The following is a 21,736-nucleotide window of genomic DNA, read 5'->3' as shown; positions in this document are numbered from 1 at the left end:
CATCCGTGAATATGCCTAATCCTTTATCAAAGCCATTTCAGCTACTGGCCTTCACTGTATCCTTCAGCCTTGAATTATTTCAGTTTTAACTGTGGATTAGGTCGGTGGCTCCCAACTGGTGATCCACAGCCCCGGAGGGTCCTTGTAACTCACTCAGGGCTTCCATGGTACCATACACATAACAAAAACTACCACAGAGATTGTAGGAGTGCAAATATCCAGAGTGTGGGGTCAGATGGGATTACTATGAGGAATTATAAAATATGCATCAAGCCATTGCATCCGCTGTGAAAGCATGGCGTTGACTGGGTTTAATTCATTGACAATTTCTGATTAAATCCTACCAGCCCTCTGCGTCTCTGGCCACTTCCTCTACTGTCCATTTCTCTTGCTTGACAAGTCACGTACTGCAGGCAGGCATCCTGGGTCATCAAAGACAGTGGGCAGCTTCTTTTGATGTAGCTTTTCTGATATGTTAATCTTAGGATGTTAATCTTAGGGCCAGGAAACAGATCTCACCTGAAAGTGATAATGATCGCTGTCTTCCTGGCCATCCTTCTTATCATGTGTATTGCTTGTTTATGAAACTCATTTGTAGTTTTGTTTTATTTACCCCATGCTTAATTAGTTTTGGTAGTTTAACTTTGTCCCCATGTGGGGTTTGTTGAAATGCTCAGAAGAAATCTGATTGGTTCTTACGAACACTCTGTAAAAAGTTCTTTTGTGAATAAACCGACCTGGGCCACAGGGTGGAGACAGATTATTATACGTACCCTTCCCACAGTCTTGCTGGTTCAGGCCTCTGTGTATATTCTTATTAATCAGAGTTCAATCCTTCCTTTACTTTGAGAACGCCTCAGAGATGTCGAGATTTTCAAAAGCAGCTTGGCTCTTGAAAAACAGAGGGTCGACAGTGCTTAGTTAACTGGGAACCACTGGATTAGTTGAAAATAGTCTTTCCTTTTGAATGGTCTGGGTTTTCCCCCTGTTATAAGTTGTTATAATGTTATAAACCTTTTGCATACCAGGTGTGAACAACCAAACTCATTGTACATCACTGAGAGTATCCCGGTGTGATTGTTCTCGGAGTACTGCATATTTTCCTGGAGAGTCCCTCGCTCTCACACACTGTAAGTCATTTAGACAATATTTGCTGTAACTGAGCACACAACAGCATGCTCAGTCTTGACGAGAGACCAACTGCGAATGTCCAAAATGCTCAAGCTTCCCATTGGTTGCCATGGCATTCTCCCCCGCCTCCACCCTGGACCGTTTCATAGCAAACCCTCACCCTGAGACATTGACTTGCATTCAGTCCTAGCCAGTGGCAAAGTCAGAATACACATCAGGCGAGCCAGAAACATCCAACAGTCTGCTTTTTCATTGGTTACTGTACCCAGAGGGGAGTTTTAGCTTATTAAAGCCTTTGCAGGTTGAAAAAGAGATAACAGTCTCCCCAGTTTCTGCTAATATAAGCCAGCCAGCACAGCTGTGCTCATCTGAGCGTTTAATATACCACAACGCGACTATATGCTACGTCTGTGTCTGTGAGGGCCCTCAAAGATATATTGATTTAAAAATATTCAAGTTTCAGAGAGAGAGAGAACAAGAGTGCAAGTCTGAACTCGTCTTACAGTCATACATTGGGTTGAATGTGCTTCGGGTTGAGCATTTTCGGGTTGCGCTCTGGGGCAACCCGGAAGCAACGGAATGTGTTACTTCCAGGTTTTGCTGCTCGCACATGCGCAGATGCTCAAAATGACGTCACGCGTATGCGTGGAAGCGGCAAAACGCGATCCGCGCATGTGCAGACGCGCCGTCGCATCTTACGTTCCATTCAGGATCCCGAGGTACCACTGTATTTAGCAGAGAGAGAGAGAGAGAGAGAGAGAGAGAGAGAGAGAGAGAGAGAAAGAAAGAAAGAAAGAAAGAAAGAAAGAAAGAAAGAAAACTATCTAGTCATCTCACCTGCCTTTAAGCCTTCTGGCCAGTGATGTGTTTCACAGTACCTGGTTGGCACCAATGTTTAAATTTAATTAGAATCTCATTAACATTATTTGAAAAACTCAAATTGCTTGTATTTAAAGGCATTGAGGACTTGCATTGAGTTTTTAGCTGTTTTACATTTTTATTTGGCCCTGCGTGTAAGAGAGCTGACCAGCTCTGGTTGCTGCTGCAAAAATTCTGACTTTGGTCCTGGTTCTGCTCATTTGATGTTTTGCATTGCACCTGGAAAGAAGGGAAGTTGTTGCCATGCCTTGAACCAGGCGTGGGGGACCTTTCCTAGACAAAGGCCACATTACCTTGGTGGAAACCTGCTGGGGGCCACATTCAAGTGCAGGGCTGAGCTGGATGCACACATAATTTAAACACCCTTAACACCCACATAGACTCACTTAATCACACACTTTCAAAAAGCTATTTCCCATGGAAAAAGAGACATATATTTAGATTGTTATGAGAAAAAAAACTGCTCTTTCCCTTATGGGGTACCCAACAGCCCTTTTGTAGGTTCTCTGTCGGTAGGAGAAAATAACAGAGACCAACCAGAGAATATTGAGAAGCAAAGCAGCCAGTAAGCCTGATCTTTATTAAAGCTGTTGCAACAAGGTGCTTTCCCCCCCCAAGGGTGGGGGGAGGGAACCCAAGCCATGTGCGCAAGCCCTTATATAGACATTTTAAATTGCCCGCCCTGGAGTCCAAGACCACCCCCAGAAACATCATACATACATCACAGAAGGGGCAGCCTACAACAGAAATCTGAGTGCGTTGTTTTTTTTCTTGTCTGCTAGGTTGCTTGATTGGATTGCCTAGGCATCCTGGTGGGACTGTGGTCTAAATCACTGAGCTTAGGGCTTGCCGATCGGAAGGTTGGTGGTTCAAATCCCCACGACAGGGTGAGCTCCCATTGCTCAGTCCCAGCTCCTGCCAACCTAGCAGTTCAAAAGCAAATCAAAGTGCAAGTAGATAAATAGGTACCGCTCTGGTGGGAAGGTAAACGGCGTTTCCGTGCGCTGCTCTGGTTTCGCAAGAAGTGGTTTACTCAAGCTGGCCATATGACCTGGAAAAACTGTCTGCGCACAAGCGTCGGCTCCCTCGGCCAGTAAAGTGAGATGAGCGCCGCAACCCCAGAGTCGTTCGCGACTGGACTTAACTGTCAGGGGCCCTTTACCTTTACGTTACCAAGGCATCCTGGCCACTCTTTTATTACTCAATTCCTGAATATGGGTCACAGGTCACAGGCTCACACCCTATTCATATCTTAGATGTGCCCTTAAGACAGGATTTGTGAAAGAGACAATGGGGAGATTTCCCATTTCCTTCAACCTTGCAGAGAAATATTTGAGGTCATTTTGGAAGAGAGAAAATGGTTACAGGACTTCTCTGTGGGTTTCAGACATGTGGTTTACATATTTGTGTTTGCTTGGTAAATTTATGAACATCTATTTTTTATATGTAAGACCTTAAAATTATTATAACAAGTTCTTAGTAACCAGAGGCGTAGCAAAGTCAGGTGGTAGGCAGTGCGGATTTTTTTGTTTGTCACATCGGCCCACCGGAGCTGCCCCAGTCTCTGAAGGCACCTCTGCACCTTGCCAGCAATGTCTGGCCAAGCGAATGCCCCAGGCGCATCCACTGCATTCTCCGCCTGTCTGGGCTGGGTGGTTGGGCTGGTTCTGGAGGGGAAAGTGAGCTTCCTAGCCATGGGGGCAAGGGCAGGGGGGGAAGTTGTCTAATGGCAACAGCAGCCGGCTCCCCAACCTTAACCGAATAATCATGGTAATATGTGGGAAGTTTTTTTGGCGTGAACTGTAAGAATCTGATCTGATATTTTAAGCAATGTAGTTAATGTGTTGTTTGTTATGTTGTTTTAAGTGTGATGTGCAACTTGAAAATGAATAAAAATATTGTTAAAAAAGAAGATCACGTCTATATCTATGGCTATAAATGCAGTGGTTTTCTATCTAACTACATATATTAATTAACATAGCAAATTAAGGCCGATTATGTTATCACTAATTACTTTTGTTGTGAATGATCACTGTGTTTATGTTGCATACTTTAAACTCTACCACTTAAGAGATTTTCTTTACAATTAACTGGCATGCAAATTCTGTTGAATAAATGCATAATAATCTCAGCCTATATTTTATACATTCCATAGTCATTTTACTCCAATGTTTAAAACATTTTAAATAATAGTATTGCTAACTATATGACCTATTAGTCACTTACTACAAGAAATCTCTAAACAATTTATAAAAAAGTTAAGGCACAAATGTGTAGCACAAAACCATAACAATACATTTCAGTAACACCATTTCAATAATCCATAAACAGACCCAGCAGAACCCCCTCCCTGCAGAATATTTCATCAAATAAGCCATTATCTAGCTAATCATAATCCATCAAGTTTTAGTTTAGTGCCAGAAAGATGGTTTATGATGGTGCCAGGTGGACCCCTAAATAAATTTGTTAAAGTCCTGGATTCTTCATTCTTTTAGCAGCTTCAGGTGTTTTAATAAGACATTAGTACTAATAAGGTGGTCTTGCTTCTGAATAATCATGCATAGGATCATATTCTACACCTATGTTAACGCCTGCAAAACAGAACCCTTTCCAATAAAACCCAGCACTGGCACTTTTTATAAGATGCTACTGCTTCTTTTTATTTTTAGTGATTGTAATTTTAAAATTGCTTTTAACGCTGTATTTTAAATGGCTGCAACCCAGCACAGGGCCTTAGAGCGAAGGGTGGTTAATGAAGAAGAAGAAGAAGAAGAAGAAGAAGAAGAAGAAGAAGAAGAAGAAGAAATGGAAACGGGGTAAACTTGGTGCTTGGGTTTCCAAAAGAAATGTATTGTGGGTGTCTTCAAGTGACTTCTGATTTGCCCAGCCTCCCCACCTCACCTGCTTTTTGTTAAACAACAACAACCCCTTCACAAATGAATGATCCTGGCTACATTGTCTTACAAAAAGCTTCTCTGATAAATTAAGTCTGCAAGCCTAACTACCTGTTAGTTGGTCTCTAAGCTGCTACTGGAAGGATTTATTTTTTGTTTCAACTACCTGGGAGTAGAGATGTTGGAGAAATTAAAAAATATATATCAAAATGTTAGCCCTGTATGGCATGTGGGAAGGCCCTGAGTAAGTCTTTTGGGGTGGGTATTGTGTTCATGTAAGTTAGAGGGAGTGAGGGAGTGAGAGAGCATTTCAACCACTGGGCCCAGTGGCATAGGTGCAATTGTGCAAATATGGAATTTTTCAATTTGAAATAATAGACCAAGTCATGTGGACAGAAACTATTTCGGAAGAAGAAAAAGTTGGGCGACAAAAATGAAATCAGAGGAGAAATGAAGTGAAAATAATTTTAGTATGAACGTGAAACTCCATGACCATGAACTGCTAGCAACAGAGTCTTTAAATCTGCCCCAGGCTTTTTGCTATAACAGACTTAGCACAGCTACCCTTCTGGAACAAGTCTTATGTGAAACAAGGACGACGGTATCCAAAACCAAATCAAATACAGACTTCAAACAACACAGTCATATTTTGCCATGACAAACATCTCTCCCAATAAGGACAGGCACCCAGGTGTTTAATATATTATTGTTTCTAAGAAGAAAGCACATTCACAAGTCAGGTTTTGTTGAGTCTTCACCCAGTTGAAGTGACTCTGGAGGCCAAGAGCTCCCCCGTGTGATTTGCAGGGAAATTACCAGAAAACGTGTTCCATTAACTTGGCATCCTCTGCACTATCAGGAATTTCAACCACTCCTGCTTGGGCAGCCAGGATCGTGATAAGAAACTTGGATAGTTTTTCTCTCCTAATACTCTGGCATATTTCAGCTATTTCCTTCCAGCCATCCACGTTACATTCTTTATCCTTTACAATAATTTGTTCCAGCACGTCTGTAAGGACATTCAACAAAGAAAAATGTGAAATAAAGTCTTGCTGCTTTTCCTTTCTGCTTGAATCATGAGTTGTAGAAAACAGAAACATGCATACCTTTGGATAGGATCCTACATCCATTACAGGGCGATCTATACATGTCTATGAAGAAGCCCCACTGAGTTTGATGGTATTTACTCTCAGTAAGTAAATTTGCATTCTTCAGGTTTTGCCCAAGATAGTATGCAAAGGATTGGAACCTAACACCACAGAGGTCTGCACTGATTAACTGCAACCTATGCATGTTTTCTTGGGAGCAAGCCCCATTGGACTCAGATTGACTTTTGAGGATTGCAAGGTTGAACTATGTCCCAGCAGACGTAAGATGCCACGGTAGAGCAGGTCTTTAGAACAATGGCATCCATGTTAATATTATGTTTCAAAGCTTAAATCTTAAAGCTGGGGTAAAATGAAGCCATAAATAATTGCTACATTTAGTCACAGGTTAAACATGCTGACTTTTTAGTCAGATTGTCCTCTATGAAAGGATGTTAACTGATTAGCTAATTAAGTAAAAGCAACAGAGTTAATCTATCACATAAACGTAATGAACATCTGCATCACATATCCAATTAAAGCACCTTTCTCCAACTTAAAAGGTAAAGGTAAAGGGACCCCTGACCATTAGGTCCAGTTGTGACCGACTCTGGGGTTGCGGTGCTCATCTCGCTTTACTGGCCAAGGGAGCCAGCGTACAGCTTCCGGGTCATGTGCCAGCATGACTAAGCCGCTTCTGGCGAACCAGAGCAGCGCACGGAAATGCCGTTTACCTTCCTGCCGGAGCGGTACCTATTTATCTACTTGCACTTTGACAGGCTTTCGAACTGCTAGGTTGGCAGGAGCAGAGACCGAGCAACAGGAGCTCACCCTGTTGCGGGGATTCGAACCACCGACCTTCTGATCGGCAAGTCCTAGGCTCTGTGGTTTAACACACAGTGCCACCTGTGTCCCTGAAGCCCATGGTATGAAGGCCAAAAACAGACATGGCAGTGGGAGACCTCTCACCTGTTTTTAAAAGTTTAATTGAAGCTGAGAGCAGAGAGGGATCCAGTTGGGACTGCATCCCTGCAGCCCCTGCTCCTGATTAAAATCCTCCACCTGTCCCCATCCACTACCTACCCTTGTGAGGCCAAACATACCTGCAATATACAGGTGCCTGTAGATATGGGATAAATTGCAAGTACATGCAGTGACATTTCTACTGAAAAAAACCCAGCTGTGCTCACCCCTGCCTTCCTTGGAAATATCTTCCAACAATCGTATGCAAATGACTTTGTGTTCTGTGTTGATGAGCGTCAGGACTGTTTCCCCGAGGGACAAGAAGGGTGGATGCCCATTCCACTCTTGAGTTAGGCAGCGCATGAGTTCTACATTTGGGCAATGTTGCAGTAGGAAGATATAGTCCTCTGAAAACAAACAGCAATTCCGTTAGAAAGGCCATCTGCAAACAATACAATCAACCATGCCAGTAAGTGGGGCACGAGGTGCACAGTTCTTTGCTGGCAAGCAGAGATCTACCATCTTTAAAAAGGCAAGGTGGACTTGAGGATCCCATGGATGGACAGCAAATGAACTATTTTCCATGTAGAGCTAATGCTTGTTTCAAACCATAAGCAACAGAGAGAGGGGAAGAGCCATAATCACTTCCTCTTTCTCACACACAGAGCATTGCAAAAGTGTTTGAAAATGGCTGAGAAGCATTTACAGTGGTACCTCGCAAGACGAATGCCTTGCAAGACGAAAAACTCGCAAGACGAAAGAGTTTTTCGTTTTTTGAGTTGCTTCGCAAGACGAATTTCCCTATGGGCTTGCTTCGCAAGACGAAAACGTCTTGCTAGTTTGTTTCCTTTTGGATTTTCAATGCATTCCTATGGGAAACCGTGCTTTGCAAGACGAAAAATTCGCAAGACAAAAAAACTCGCAGAACGAATTAATTTCGTCTTGTGAGGCACCACTGTATTCATTCAACATATAGCTTAACATTGAATGAGGAAAATAACACATGTAATTCAGGCCTGAAAAAGCAGCTACTTGATGCATCATCACCATCCCCAACATTTGAGATCAGGAGGGGAAGCCCTTTTCTGGCTTCTGGAGTCAGGCATGTGAGCTACAAGGAACAGGGACTTCTAAGTATTAGTGCTGTTCTTGTGAAACTCCTCGCTGAAGGATGCTCACTAGGCTCTTTCACTTGCCATTTTTCAGAAGAAGATTAAGATTTAAACAGATCTTTGGTTAATTTCACTGCTGTCGAGGTTGCAGTGAGATATAAATTAACAAGACTTGGGAATCTACCTCTGGGAAAGCGTTTGCATTGCTGAAGGTAATCCATGGCTCCGTAGATCTGTCCCTGTTTGCACAAGCACAGGGCAGCTTTTTTGTGCGCTCCACATTCAAGGTAGACAATCTGAGCCAAAGCGTAGCACTGGGACTCATTGTGCTTATCCATCTGTGCATAATTGAAGATCGCATCGCCGGCTTCCTCACAGAATGCCAGTCTAGGGGAAACAAGAGCAATTAAACATTCTAGGGACTTATCAGGCTTTGGGGTATTGTGAAGGATTTCAATGTGGAATAATTGAAATAATGATACCTAGGATCATTTTGTAACTCACTTTGACTTTAGACTCAGTGGCGGGGGAGAATAACTAATATAAAATATAATAATAATACAATAACAATTTATAATCTAAGTGATGCAAAGTAAAAAAAGAAAGGAACAGGAAGAGAAAACAAGGAATTGAGAAAAGTCTTGCTCATAAGGCAATGTTGGTGTAGGACTCTCTCTGCACATTCCAGGACTTTGAGCATTACCCAAATGATTCCCATGCTGGGAAAGTAACTTCTGAGATTCTGCTCAGGTGCTTCCTGTTGACCACTAACCTGCTTGCTCCCCTACTTCTCATCCTGGCCTGTAAAAGGTAAAGGTAAAGGTACCCCTGACCATTAGGTCCAGTCGTGACTGACTCTGGGGTTGTGCGCTCATCTCACTCTATAGGCCGAGGGAGCCGGCGTTTGTCCGCAGACAGCTTCTGGGTCATGTGGCCATCATGACAAAGCCACTTCTGGCAAACCAGAGCAGCACACGGAAACGCCATTTACCTTCCCGCCAGAGAGGTACCTATTTATCTACTTGCACTTTGTGCTTTCGAACTGCTAGGTTGGCAAGAGCAGGGACCGAGCAACGGGAGCTCACCCTGTCGCAGGGATTCGAACCGCCGATCTTCTGATTGGCAAGCCCTAGGCTCTGTGGTTTAACCCATGCTCCGAGTGGCCACTTACCTGTGGATGGTGACCCAGTGCATCACCAGGTCTAACCGTTTCTCATTCAAGGCACACTGGATGGCTTCAGCTACCAAATGGCTTGAAAGTGGCTGCTTAGTAGCTATGCATGTGCTTATTAGAGCTTCGCAGTACATGAGCAGAGGGAGAACCTTCCCTTTGATTGGGCCAGCACCTGAAAGGGGAAGTCAGTAAGTTTCTTTTTAAAAAAAATTAAGCAAGCTATGGAAGATAGGAGTGCCTGGCGTGCTCTGGTCCATGGGGTCACGAAGAGTCGGACACGACTAAACAACTAAACAACAACAACAACATGCTTTTGCTTGGGCATTTTTCTTCTCTGCACTGCTGATTCCTCCTCAGTTCAGATTCTCCACTAAGGGAGCCTTAATTCCAACCTTGGATTTATATAATTGCTTGATCTTAGGGCTGATAAGATTTAAAGAAATGAGGAAAATCTCAGAGAGAAGGAGGGAGGGGGGAAACAAGTTGTGGAAAGTGGGGAATGATGGGTTTAAAAGGACAGAGGGACAAATATATTTAGTTAGCTATCAGTTTTAATTTTTTTAATCCAGCGCAATCACAAAGTAAGGTAGCAACCAGGAATATTTAAAAAATGGCATTTTAATACTACAGGCTTTGATGAGCCTTCAGGTGTAAAGAAATCTGAGAAAATCTATCTACATAATGTTCTAACCTGCTACACTAATGCAACTACTTAGGGTGCTCTTTTGGTTGATTCTGTCTGTTTGGCTGTCAGAGTCTTGTAGTACCTTACAGAATCAGAAAATTGAAAGGTACCTCAAAAGCCCCTTCCAGCGCAGAAAATCTTCTGCTACAGCATCCCTGATAGGTTGGCTATTCAGTGTCTGCTACTGAGAGTATCTCTCTGCACTCTTTTAATAGTCTAATCTGACATACTAATTATGCTACTCAGAGCACTATATTGATTGATCTAAAACAGGAAAGTCATATAAAACCTTAAATATTAATGAATGTATTATGACATAAGCATTTGTAGACTATACTTTATCAGATGCAGGAAGTGTTGTCCATGAAATCTCATACCTAATAAATGTTAGTTGTTAAGGTGCTTTAAGTGGTTTGTGCTACAAGAAACAGCACGGCTAGAGGAAGTTAGCTGATCTAAGAAACTGCAAGGGAGAAAGACCACATCCGAGGATCTCCCTCATTAACATCCTTTCAGCACCAGACATAAACTTCTCTCTTCACCCAAGGATTTAAAAGGTTATGGTAAATGCCCTTTTTATTGCTGTTTTCTGCTGCTAAAGGTTTGCTATTTTGCTGGATCTGTTTATGGGTCACTAAAATTATTACTGCAATGTGTTTTATTTGCTTTTATGTTATGCCTTACTAATAATTTTTTGTAAGCAGTTTAGAAAATTATATATATCTATTGAGTGACTAATAAATCATATACATACACACACACACACATACATACATACCCCTAAATTTCTCCATGGTTTCTTCATTGTGGAGGATTCCTCTTGGACAGTTTGCTGCATATATTGCAGCAGCTTCAAACTGACTACGGGAAAACAGTTCATTGAACCTGGCACAGGTTAAAGAACATACAAGTTCAAAGGCACAGGCAGTGGATGTACACTAGCCAGACACAACCCCAGAAGCTGTGTAACATGGGTATGATAGTCAAACTAGAAATACATAGCAAGATGTTCTTCTTTCATGCTCTTGCTATGTTGCTGTGTACAGCAGGACAGCTGTGGTGAGGAGCAAACCATCTCTTTCCAGCCTGCTGACCCCATTTTTATCTGTTTTGTTTATTCAATTTGTATACCACCCACAGGGCAATTCAAAACATAAAAATATAAAATGAGAACATAAAATATATAATAAAAACAAACACAAACAAACAAACAAACAAACAAACAAACAAAACCCTCCCGCAAACCCATTTAAAAAGGACATAAAATGTTAATCAGCCCCTGGTTAGAGAAATGTTTTCACCAGGTACCTAAAGATATGTAATGAAGGCGGCAGGCAAGAAGCCCTGGGGAGAGCATTCCACAAATAGGGAGCCACCACAGAAAAGGCCCATTCTCGTGTTGCCACCCTCCAGGTCTCTCATAGAGGAGGCACACAAAGAAGGGCCTCTGAATAACCCGGCTCTGAGGTTTTGTATAGATGTTAAATAAATGGGAGGGGGCCGTGGAGAGGTAAGAGGGAAGTGAAACAGGGAAATGGCGTTTTCTCATCTGAATAGAAAGAGAAAACCATCTCTCTGGTTCCATTAGTCTTTTTGGTTACGGCTCTCTTCATAATCCATTTCTCCAGCAAACTCTTGCCCAAAGACGCCATTTGCTTCTCTCCTTCCCTACACCTCCATTTTCCTCATAAGCTTACATCAATTCCTGACATTATTCTCTACCAGTGTCTTGCCTATCCAAGATCTCTGGGGCAGCCCATGCTAATGACTAACTTTGGCCCTCAAATACTTCTGTCTATTAAGGAGTAGAAGAAGCAGTTCTGTTTGGCACAGCCAACTGGTAAGGGATGCTCTTTGCTTCCTGCTACATCTCCCCAGTTCTGTTTTTCCCTGCAGTTTTGCTGGCTGTGTATGCCATGTCCCCATCTGTGTGGGATGTATTATTACTAGAGCAGTCAAGTACAACATTTTCCTGTTGCCTAGAATGGACACATAGGGGAATGTGGCTCCAGACAAGGAGGACTTCCTGTCATACCTGTGTGGAGCTTCCTCCCCGTGTGTGACCAGGTAGATGACCCTAACTGACCAGATAAAAAGGGTTGGCCACACAACCATCTCTCTCTTGAACTCTTAGTCTCTTACTTTTGGAGTCTCATGGCTCTTAGCCAGCGCATGGCTCAACCTTCACATAGGTTGTAGCCCACAAGCAGAAAGTCTGAGATGTAGCTCAGACTTCTTTTTACTGTAACCACAAGATAAAGCATGCCTTCAGATTACTGCTGTGAACTGAATGCGAGTAAAACTTTATTCTTACTTTTAAAGAAGATTGTGTCGTGTTATTATTATTTTAAGGGGGAAATAAAGGGGAAACTTACCAGGAACAATCCAGACTGGACAAGCCAGACTGGATTGCTTAATTAAAGGATTCTAATGAATCATCAACTTGCTTCCAATATGTTGCAAAGGGAATGTGCTCTGCTGTTTACTCACTAGCGTGAGTGAGGAAGGATAGTATCAAAACAATATATCCTCTCCTACCTTCCTTAATGTTCCCACAATCTGCACACCAACAGTATGTCACAGAGGGGAGAGGGAGACTGCTTGTGCCCACTGCTGCAGCTGTCAGAGGATCTCCACTGTACTGCTGCTCTCTGTTCAGTCGAGCAGTCTAATGACCACAATGTGCTTGATGCGCTAGTTGTGGTGGGAACAGACTAAAGGGCATGCTCCATCACCTTACCTTTCAATGTATTCAATCAGGTCTTCAGCCTCTTTGCTTTTGCTGGGGTCATGTTCAAATACGCTGGAAATGCTGCTGGCAAGTGTATCTGAATAGAGAAAGCCATTCATAGCAAGTTACCATTTTATGCTCTCAGAAAACAGAACCACCAGGAACCACAGGTTTACATCATTTTAGTATTACTTTAAATGACATGGCTTCTTGTAGTTTGGTGAAAGTGCTGAGAATTCTGTTTAGAGAGCTCTACTCTGCACCGCAGAATTACATTTCCCAGGGTTCTCAGGGGAGAGGAAGGTCTGTTAAACTAATTTTAGCCAATAGCAAATGTGTGCCCAAAGACATTGCCAGCTGTTTTCCAAACACTGTGCAGCATTCAGAAGTGACATAGTCTCTGTTCAAAAGGCTTAGGTTGCAGTGGGCAGGAAAGACAGGAATGAGAGGTGTGGACTGGATGTAGTAGAGAAGTAAGGGGAGGTCAGCTGGAGATGATGGAACATGAAAGGTGAAGTTAGGATGGTTCAGGAAAGGATTTGCTAGCACATGAGTCAAAGGAAAGAGTGCAGGAAACGAATCAGCTTGAGCATAAGGTGTAGCTTGTCGGAATTCTCCAGAGATATAAATTTGAAAACTGACAAATAAGGATGCCGGAGCATTCCAATGAAAACAGAAATGAGAGCAGAAGTTGCCAGTGTTCTCTTATTTGTCTCATGTGTCCAGAAGCAAAAACAACCCAGTGAATACAATCGGCTGTTTCTTTCAATCTGCACACGATACATAATTGATTATGTTTCCTCTCATTTGCACAGTGTTTCCTTTGCAGCGAAATGAATGGGGCAGAATAACATAATGACAAATTTATTTTACATAAGTTACATAATTACATAAATTATGCAGTTTCACCTCTGCAGACAGCAAGAAGAGGAACTGCAGCAGTGTTGCATGTGATAGAAACAGAAAACAATGCCTTCTCCCGCCCGCATGAATGAGCTAGAACAGATCAGGGGACCGAAAGATTGGCATAAGGGGCAAAAGGCAAGCCCTACCTTGGCAAATAATTTCAAAATGAAAGGGAACTTTAGCATTGCTGGTTGCCACATGGATCAATTGTTTCAGCATGCATCACAGACAAATGTTCTTCCCTGTCCTCCTTTGATGGTTTGCTGTTAGATGGCAAAATCTGAACTCGTATATTTTACCTTTTGAAAGTTTCTCATTTTCTATCATTTGAATGATGAGCTGCTGCAAGGTTTCTAAACTCCTGTCTGAACTCTCCCAGATATTCACAATGTTGACAAACTGTGATAGTCGATAAAAGCTACAAAGGAGAGAATAGTGCGTGAAACTGGCTGCCTGGCTGTGGCTCATCAAAAGGCTCTTGTTAGCTCCCTGTTAGTGATTCCTCCTAAATTTCTCTTTTCCCCCAACCACACCTTTATTCTTATCATCTTGCTCCCTTTACTCTTCAAAACAGAGGACTTGAGTTTTCTTTGCTACAGACCTTTCCTACTGCATGTTCCTTCATCAAGTGGCTCACAATTTGGGATGAGGGAGAAATTCAATTCCGGTTGCGTTTACAGGCAAACTGACCTAATTTAGCCATTTCTTCTTCTTTTTAATTAGCAATTTCCAAAACAATATGCAGACTGAAACACAGCCATCCTTCAAAATTCTCACTTATCTGAATACTGAAATGCAGTTGTCCAGCCAAGTAACGTGTACAAATATCTATAAATCTCTGTATAAATCCTTATCAATCTCTCTCCCAATTTTTATGCAAAGATAAACATATTGTCATAATTACTTTGTATATTAGTAATACTCATGGCTAGTTTCTAACAGAGACCAACCCAAACATCCTTTGAACAGGGCTGGAGAGGTGCTGGATTCGGCAGCGGTTGTTTGACAAGAAGATGCTAGGGAACTGAACCAGGGCCTAAGTGCTGTTGGTCCTCCCCATCAAATGAAATGAATGTCACTATGTTCTAGTTGAGAACCACTGATCCATCTGCCTGGTACTAGCCTAACTATATGGCTTAGGTCAAAGCTATCTGTAAAGGTAAAGGGACCCCTGACCATTAGGTCCAGTCGTGACTGACTGGGGTTGCGGCACTCATCTCGCTTTATTGGCCGAGGGAGCTGGCATACAGTTTCCGGGTCATGTGGCCAGCATGACTAAGTTGCTTCTGGTGAACCAGAGCAGCGCACAGAAACATTGTTTACCTTCTCACCATTTACCTTACCTATTTATCTACTTGCACTTGGAGCTGCTTTCGTACTGCTAGGTTGGCAGGAGCTGGGACCGAGCAACGGAAGCTCACCCCGTCGTGGGGACTTGAACTGCCAACCTTCTGATCAGCAAGCCCTAGGCTCTGTGGTTTAACCCACAGCGCCACCCGCATCCCAAAAATGGGCTCTGCAATCTTCAGAGGAAGTCCTACTACCTTCACGAGCACACCCGGTGAAGATGCAGGACAGACTTTCTCAGTGGCTGCTCCTAGTCTTTGGGACTCTCTTCCTAGACAAGCTACACTGTCTCCCTTTCTTGTTATCCTCCCACTGGCAGGTAAAGCCTTATTATATTATTATTATTATTATTCCGGCAGGCTTTTAGGAACTGACTGGTTTTTAAGGAAAGGGCTCTGTACTATTTTTTAGTATCTGCATTCTAGAAAATACTTTTTAACATTAATTCCTCAGGTGGTTTAATTGCTTTTGAAAGATAACCCTTTATATGTTTTCAGCTCTGCCCATTTTATCTGTATTTGCTTTAATTTTTGTGTGCCTCCTTGAGTTCTGGCAGAAAAGGTGGGATACAAATACAGTCAAACCTCTGTTGTTGAATGTAAACCGTCCCGGAAGCCCATTCGGCTTCTGAAATGTTCAACAGCTGAGGCACAGCTTCTGATTGGCTGTAGGAGCACTCAAGCAGAAGCCACATCAGATGTTTGGCTTCCGAAAAATGTTCAAAAACTGGAACACTTACTTCTGGGTTTTTGGCATTCGGAAGCCGGAATGTTCCAAAACGGAGGCTTTTGGGAACCAAGCTTTGACTGTAAATAAAAGTGTAAAAATAATAACAACTCTGGGTGTGTCCGTGCGTACCAGAGGTTGAATTAATAACTATAGTGGTATCTCGTGTTACGGATGGGATCTGTTCCGGAGGCCCGTCTGTGATGTCAAATGCCCACAACTCAAAGCGCTGCGTCTGCACAGTTGTGCTTTGGCGCTTCTGCACATGCGCGAGCGGCGAAACCCGGAAATAACCCGTTCCGGTACTTCCGGGTTGCCGTGGAACGTAATGCAAAAAGACGCAACATGAAGCAGACGCAACACAAGGTATGACCGTATTAGGCATTCCACCTCTGGGATCTAAGCCATGATCCAGCCTGATTATGAGGTCTGTACCTAGAGAGGACTGCATTGCTACTGCAGCTCCAAAATAGAGGAGTGCGGTAGAGGTTGAAAGAAATAATACCCTGCAGAGCTCTTTTAAATACAAGGTAAATTTCATGTTGCAAGGGGGATCATTATACCACAACTTCAGCAGCTCATTCTGTTTTTCAGCCTCATTTCGCTGGATAAGGGCACGGTTGAGGTCCTCTTCAATGTCTACAGTGTTCTCCAGGGGGATGTACTTTGTCAACATGTCTTCTTTCAGGTCCCTCACCCTCTGTTGGAGGTGAGCCAGGTGGACAGAAAGGGCATTGATGTCGAGAGAATCTTTCATGCTGATGCCTGTTGGGAAAGGAGGAGCATAGGTTCCGGTGAACTCGCAGCTGTGATAGCACACCGATTACCTGGAAATTCAACTTTGTTAAAACAAAATCAAAGCTGTGGTCATTTTTCATTAGATTCAATTTTCTCAAAGTCAAGTGTGACAGCTAAATTGCATTACTTGATTTTCCTTCATTAAAATCCACAAGACTTAAGTGAAAAGTCTGTAACTATGGCCAGCTCATGCTCCAAATTTAAGAGAAACTTGATTGCAATATTAAAGAGAGCTGCTTCTCACCTGGAATGAGGGTGGCAGGGTTGATTGTCTTGGTCGGGATTGGAGAGTCTTTTGCAGAGAATGTCTGCCTTAATGCTCTTACTTTCTGTATCAAGTTTGTGATTCTTTCAGAATTTTTCTCAATTATTTTTATCCTGAGAAAAGAAACAGTCATTGAAATATTAATCCAGCCTCTCTTGCGTTAAGTGGCTTTCATGTTCAAAGACACCCCCACCCATTCTGACATGTGCCACCTTGTGGGGGCCACACGGCAATGATGGGCAGGGCCAGAGGCAAAAGTGAAGGGGGGATAATTGTTACTCTTACCTTTGCACAGTAGGTGAAATTTCAATCATGCAAAACCAGAGATTTCTACATACACATCTCTTGATTCAGGCAAGCAAAAGAGCATTATTTCTGTTCAAGGGCATATTGTTGCCAGGGGAAAGGACTAGAGGAGATTGGAGGGCAGGGACATTGAGGAGCAGTGCTTTTATTTCTAAAAAAATGTTTAGGGGTGCTCTCATTTTCCTACTCATATTGAAATACTGCCCCTCAATGAGGCCAAACTTAGATTCACAAAATGTTTAGGGGTATGCGTTACCCCTGCGTCCCCCCAGAAAAAAGCACTGGTGAGGAGAGCAGCCTCGGGACAGTTCCAAGGGTCAGGCAGAGAAGTCTGGAGGTCTGCATTTTGCCCTGTGCTGGATTTCTTCAGTAAGTACACCAATGGGATGTCTGAGGCAACTTTACTTAGTCAAACAGAACAGCAGCTGCGTGGGAACCCACAAACATGGAGTCCACAGGCCTATAAATTACAAAGGCTCTTATGTGGAGGCATTTCTTTACCTCACATACCCTCCAACATTTCTCTGATGGAAATAGGGATGTCCTATTCAAGACAACTTACCAAAAAAAAACCAACCCACAGCAGATTAAAAACAATAAAGAGCAGGGGGTTTGGGGGGGGTGAAGGGAGAGACATTTTATAAATAAAGCATATCAGTAGACAGTAAACTAAATAACAAGCCACCAAAGGCTCTGACTGAAAAATATGCTTGCCAGGACAGAATTGTCAAGAGCTTGTTTAAAAGTAGACTAGGAAAATCATCCCAAATTTTAAAAGAAAGCATTGTTTGCTGCTTTTACTTGACTTTTCTTCCCCAAGAGCTTGCCACTGTACTCTGAAGAGTTGCAGTTTCACTACTTTCTTGTGTGGCTTTGAAGCCACACCATACATTTAAAGCACTCATACCACTTTAATAGGCATGGCTCACCCTAAAGAATCCCAGCTATAATTCCTAGCACCCATAACGATCTACAGTTCCCAGGATTCTTTGTGGGGAACCCATGACAGTTCAAGTGGTGTTAAGAGTACTTTAAATGTATATTCTGGCAGAGAACTAGACTGAAACATGATCCATGAAAAATATGATACTAAACCGCACATAATTAAAAGTTTTTAACCCCATTTTAAATGGGTCCATTTAAACAGTCCATGCTGTTGTGCTAGACTTGCTCAAAAATATGCTATGAAAGGTCATCCACCCCACCTCATGTACTTAACAGTTGCCAAAGAGGTCCTTACTTTTCTTTCAGCTGACTAATTCTGTTCTTATAATACATGAGAGTTGTAGACTCGCAGGCTAAAATCTTTAATTTCCCATGAAGATAAAAGGCATTCTGTTGGCCCTTCTTTATTGCTTCTATGAAGGCATCATATTCCTGCTTGATTGTAGTGAGGATATTCTTGTACGCATTAGCATGCTCTATTATCTGTGTCAATAATATAGAGGCCGGTCATTTGCTTTCCCTGCTTTATAGCACACTAGGCACAAGTTATGAAAAAGCTTCATTCCAAAATCTCTGGAAGACCCCTCCTTGCCAGGTCAGACCAAAGCAGCCTTCCCCCTTCCATATGGCAGATATTGCTTGTTAGTGTGGTGCCTGAGGTTCCCAGTGTGCCCACCAGTACCTCCTAGGGCACCTGCGAAAGGTCTAAGTACATAAATATCCCCTCAAAAATCTACACTACAAGCGAGACTGCTTGTTCTTCCTGCTGTTTTCACTGCTTAAGTCTCTCCTACGTTGAGCTCCCTTAAACATGCCCACATTTCACTGAATGCCAGGATTGGACAGCCACCCGCCCATCTGTTCTGAAAAGAGGATAGGTGCAAAAAGAGCCTTCTCTCCATGAGCAAGCATGTGGAGAAAGGGCCAGTGTAGATGCCTCTCCCCACCAACACCACATTGATGGACTGGCTACATGTCACTAAGACACCTGTTTAGTTAGTTAGTTAGTTTGTTTGTTTGCTATTTGACACATTCCAGGACTAAGGCCCGGTATGATGAAGCCTAGCTCAGTCACAAAATGTTCATATCCATATTAGTACTGATTAACACAGGCCCAGTAGATTCCTTGGCAAATGCCACTGGGAATAGGTACAGGATATTTATTATTATTTATTGAATTTATATACCGCCCTATACCCGAAGGTCTCAGGGCGGAACACAGGATAGTAGCTAGCAGGATGGACCATGAACCAGACTGGCTGCTGTTTTTCAGCCTCATAGGAACATAGGAAGTGGACTCAGACTGAGTCATGCCATTGGTTTCTCTTGCTCATTATCATTTACACTGACGAGCAGTGACCCTCCAGAGTTTCAGACAGGTCCCACCTGGAGATGCCAGGGATTGAATCTGGGATCTTCCTTCATGCAGAGCAGATTTATGATCTCCTCCCACATGCAATATGGGGGATAATACTACTGATCTACCTTACAGGTAAAAATGGATGGGAAACATTTTGCACACTTAAGAAGTCCTATATAACGCTGCGCATTATTATTTTGCCACTGATTTCAGTGAAAGTTAGAATACATTCCCAAACTCCTAAGATCGCACCCATTTGTCTTGAAAAGCGAAATATTCTTAGCAGTGCTTGGTTACCATTTCAAACACATTTCTGTATATTATGTAATACTCTTCAGCCAGTCCTTGCTCAGTACAGCCCACTTTCTCGATTTCTGAGTGGATGTAACTCTGGATGCTCTCCAGAAATTCCTTCTCCGCCTCGGGGATGATAGGAGGCAACACTGAGCACTTTCTTGCCTTGACACTGGCAGCTTTCATGACGGAGGAGCAGCTAAGCTTCTACTGCAGACAGAAGTTAAGAATTCTCAGCTGTTTCTTTCGACCGAAACACTTCAGTCAAAACCTAAAAGAAAAAAGTGAAAGGGACACTGTTAAAATAATTTAGAACTTCTCTGGCCTGTCTCGCTGTCTTCAGTGGGACTTATTCGCAGATAAACTGGTGCTGGTCTGAATGCAGCAATCAAGCATCTCACTGTGGAATAGTCATGTTAAATTCATCTTTGTGCAAGTATGCAGTAGTAGTGTCCTTTGTGAGGCTGGTCCAGAGGCTGCAACTACTGCAGACTGCAGCAACTAGTTTGCTTGCTGGGCAAACTACCGCCAGCGTGAAACACCATGTTTCTGGAATGTGCAACAGCCAGTCTGCTACTGGGCCAAGTTCAAGGTCTTGGTACTAGCATGTAAAACCCTCCAAGTGTCTCCACTTTCCAGGGTTTACAGAAGCCGTCCCAGTTTGTGATTTGATCCCAGAATGTCCCGCTTTTCCTTAGGACGTCTCTATTTTCATCGCATAAATGCTGGCGCTTATGTGACCAAGCCAAGGCAATAAGTAACTATGCAAAGTTTAGAAGACATCTGAGGGTGCCCTGTATAGGGAACGGTTTCTTTTTAAATGTTTAATTTTTTATCATGTTTTTATATATGTTGGAAGCCGCCTAGAGTGGCTAGGGCAAGCCAGTCAGATGGGTGGGGCATAAATAATAAAATTATTCTGATTATGGAATAGGATGCAGCTATTTTCATTGGCGAAATGTTGGAGGGTATGGTAAGGCCCTATGCAGCTTGGGACTGGGATACTTGCAAAACTGTCGCATCAGACCTTGCACACCCATTAGATCTTTATAGGCTGAACTGCCATGGAGATCAGCGAGGAAGGAGTGTAACTCCATCAGCCCCGTCCCATGAGGATCCTAAGTGCCAACAAGACCCACTGACTGTGTGGAAGGTCCCCAGGTTCTATCCCCAACATCGCCAGTTAAGGCCGAGACAGGAATCCTGTCCAGCTGTTGCCAGTTAGTGTAGGCAATACTGAACTAGACAGACCATTGGCCTGACTCTCCTAGGAAGCCAGAGCTGTGGCACATCTGTAAGAATCAGGTTGTTTAGTGTGGCAGCACACACACTTTGGAACTCCTCGTTTCGGCGCCTGAGCAAAACATTTTGGTTATCCAGATTACAGTCATACAGAGTTTTAATTTGTTGCAGTCTATTCTGTGGCAGGTTTCACCTTCTGCGTGTTTATGGTCGTGATTTCCTTAATTTTCTGCCTTTTTCATAAGCCACTTTGAGGCTTTTCCCCCTAGTCGGTAAGCACAACTTTTATGAAATGAATAAGCGAGAACCTGTGCTTATGCTTGCTTTTTCCTCTCCTCCCTACCAAATCCCCTTTCCTCCTAAGTTGCCATGTCTTTTTATGAGAGGAGACTGCGTGTGCCTGAGGGCAGGGACCATCTCAGAGACCACGTTGGTAGGCTTCTCTGGGAGCCTATTTTGGGCCAATGGGCGGTGCCTTCAAAAAATTAATATAAATACGGCCCAGGATATTATGTGGAAAGGGGGAGGTCCTTCAGAATTACAATGGAAATAGGGTTTCTGCCTCACACTGAGGGAGCTCTGGGGCCCTTTTAACAACGCGCGCGAAAAGCGCCTCTTCTTCCCCTCAGCTGAGGGAGCCAACTGCCAACCGGCCCCGCCCCGCCCCTTTTGCCCCTTCGCCCCGCCCCTCTGCCCCAGCGGACTCACCCAGGAGCCAACTGTCGGCAAGCAACCAACTCTGAGCTAAATCACTAAGCAAGGCGCAGGTTGCGTGGGTGGATTCGGAGCGGTGCATGCTGGGAAAGATAGCTCCCCTCCCTCCCTCCCCGCGTGCCTACAACGTTCCAACCTACAACTCCCAAGAGCCCTTTCGCCACCGGATCAACCGAGGA

At 43.3% G+C, this 21,736-nt stretch overlaps 1 protein-coding gene across 5 annotated transcripts; it reads right to left on the bottom strand.

Annotated features, from left to right (window-relative positions):
* Positions 1–5,582: 5,582 nt before the first annotated feature.
* CLHC1 (clathrin heavy chain linker domain containing 1) lies at positions 5,583–21,676 on the bottom strand. Of its 5 annotated transcripts, none has more exons than XM_082217620.1 (12): positions 21,552–21,676; positions 19,605–19,872; positions 18,243–18,430; positions 16,676–16,809; positions 16,197–16,398; positions 13,860–13,978; positions 12,664–12,751; positions 10,702–10,808; positions 9,236–9,410; positions 8,249–8,451; positions 7,180–7,359; positions 5,583–5,913 (listed from the first exon to the last, which is right to left on the bottom strand). In XM_082217620.1, exons 2-12 carry the CDS (start codon positions 19,785–19,787, stop codon positions 5,717–5,719), a joined length of 1,776 nt encoding a protein of 591 aa, XP_082073746.1. In that variant the 5' UTR covers positions 19,788–19,872; positions 21,552–21,676; the 3' UTR covers positions 5,583–5,716. The 5 variants fall into 5 exon arrangements, with proteins under 5 accessions (XP_082073746.1, XP_082073750.1, XP_082073747.1 ...); XM_082217624.1 differs by having other exon boundaries at positions 19,767–19,872; XM_082217621.1 differs by lacking the exon at positions 21,552–21,676 and adding an exon at positions 21,386–21,486.
* Between the last annotated feature and the right edge of the window lie 60 nt (positions 21,677–21,736).

Source organism: Podarcis vaucheri (assembly GCF_965113315.1).
Source record: "Podarcis vaucheri genome assembly, chromosome: 3".
NCBI lineage: Eukaryota > Metazoa > Chordata > Lepidosauria > Squamata > Lacertidae > Podarcis > Podarcis vaucheri.
Note: the sequence above shows the minus strand (reverse complement) of the source record. Positions and strands in the feature narration are given on the sequence as shown.

What these genes read in the sequence shown, in the direction of transcription:
- CLHC1 (XM_082217620.1), bottom strand. Translation starts at nt 19,787, where the DNA reads ATGAAAGCTGCCAGTGTCAAGGCAAGAAAGTGCTCAGTGTTGCCTCCT. An exon ending in CTGATTGAATACATTGAAAG is followed by an intron (nt 10,809 to 12,663) that starts GTAAGGTGATGG and finishes AACCTGTGCCAG; the next exon opens with GTTCAATGAACTGTTTTCCC. An exon ending in AACCATGGAGAAATTTAGGG is followed by an intron (nt 9,411 to 10,701) that starts GTATGTATGTAT and finishes TTCCCCTTTCAG; the next exon opens with GTGCTGGCCCAATCAAAGGG.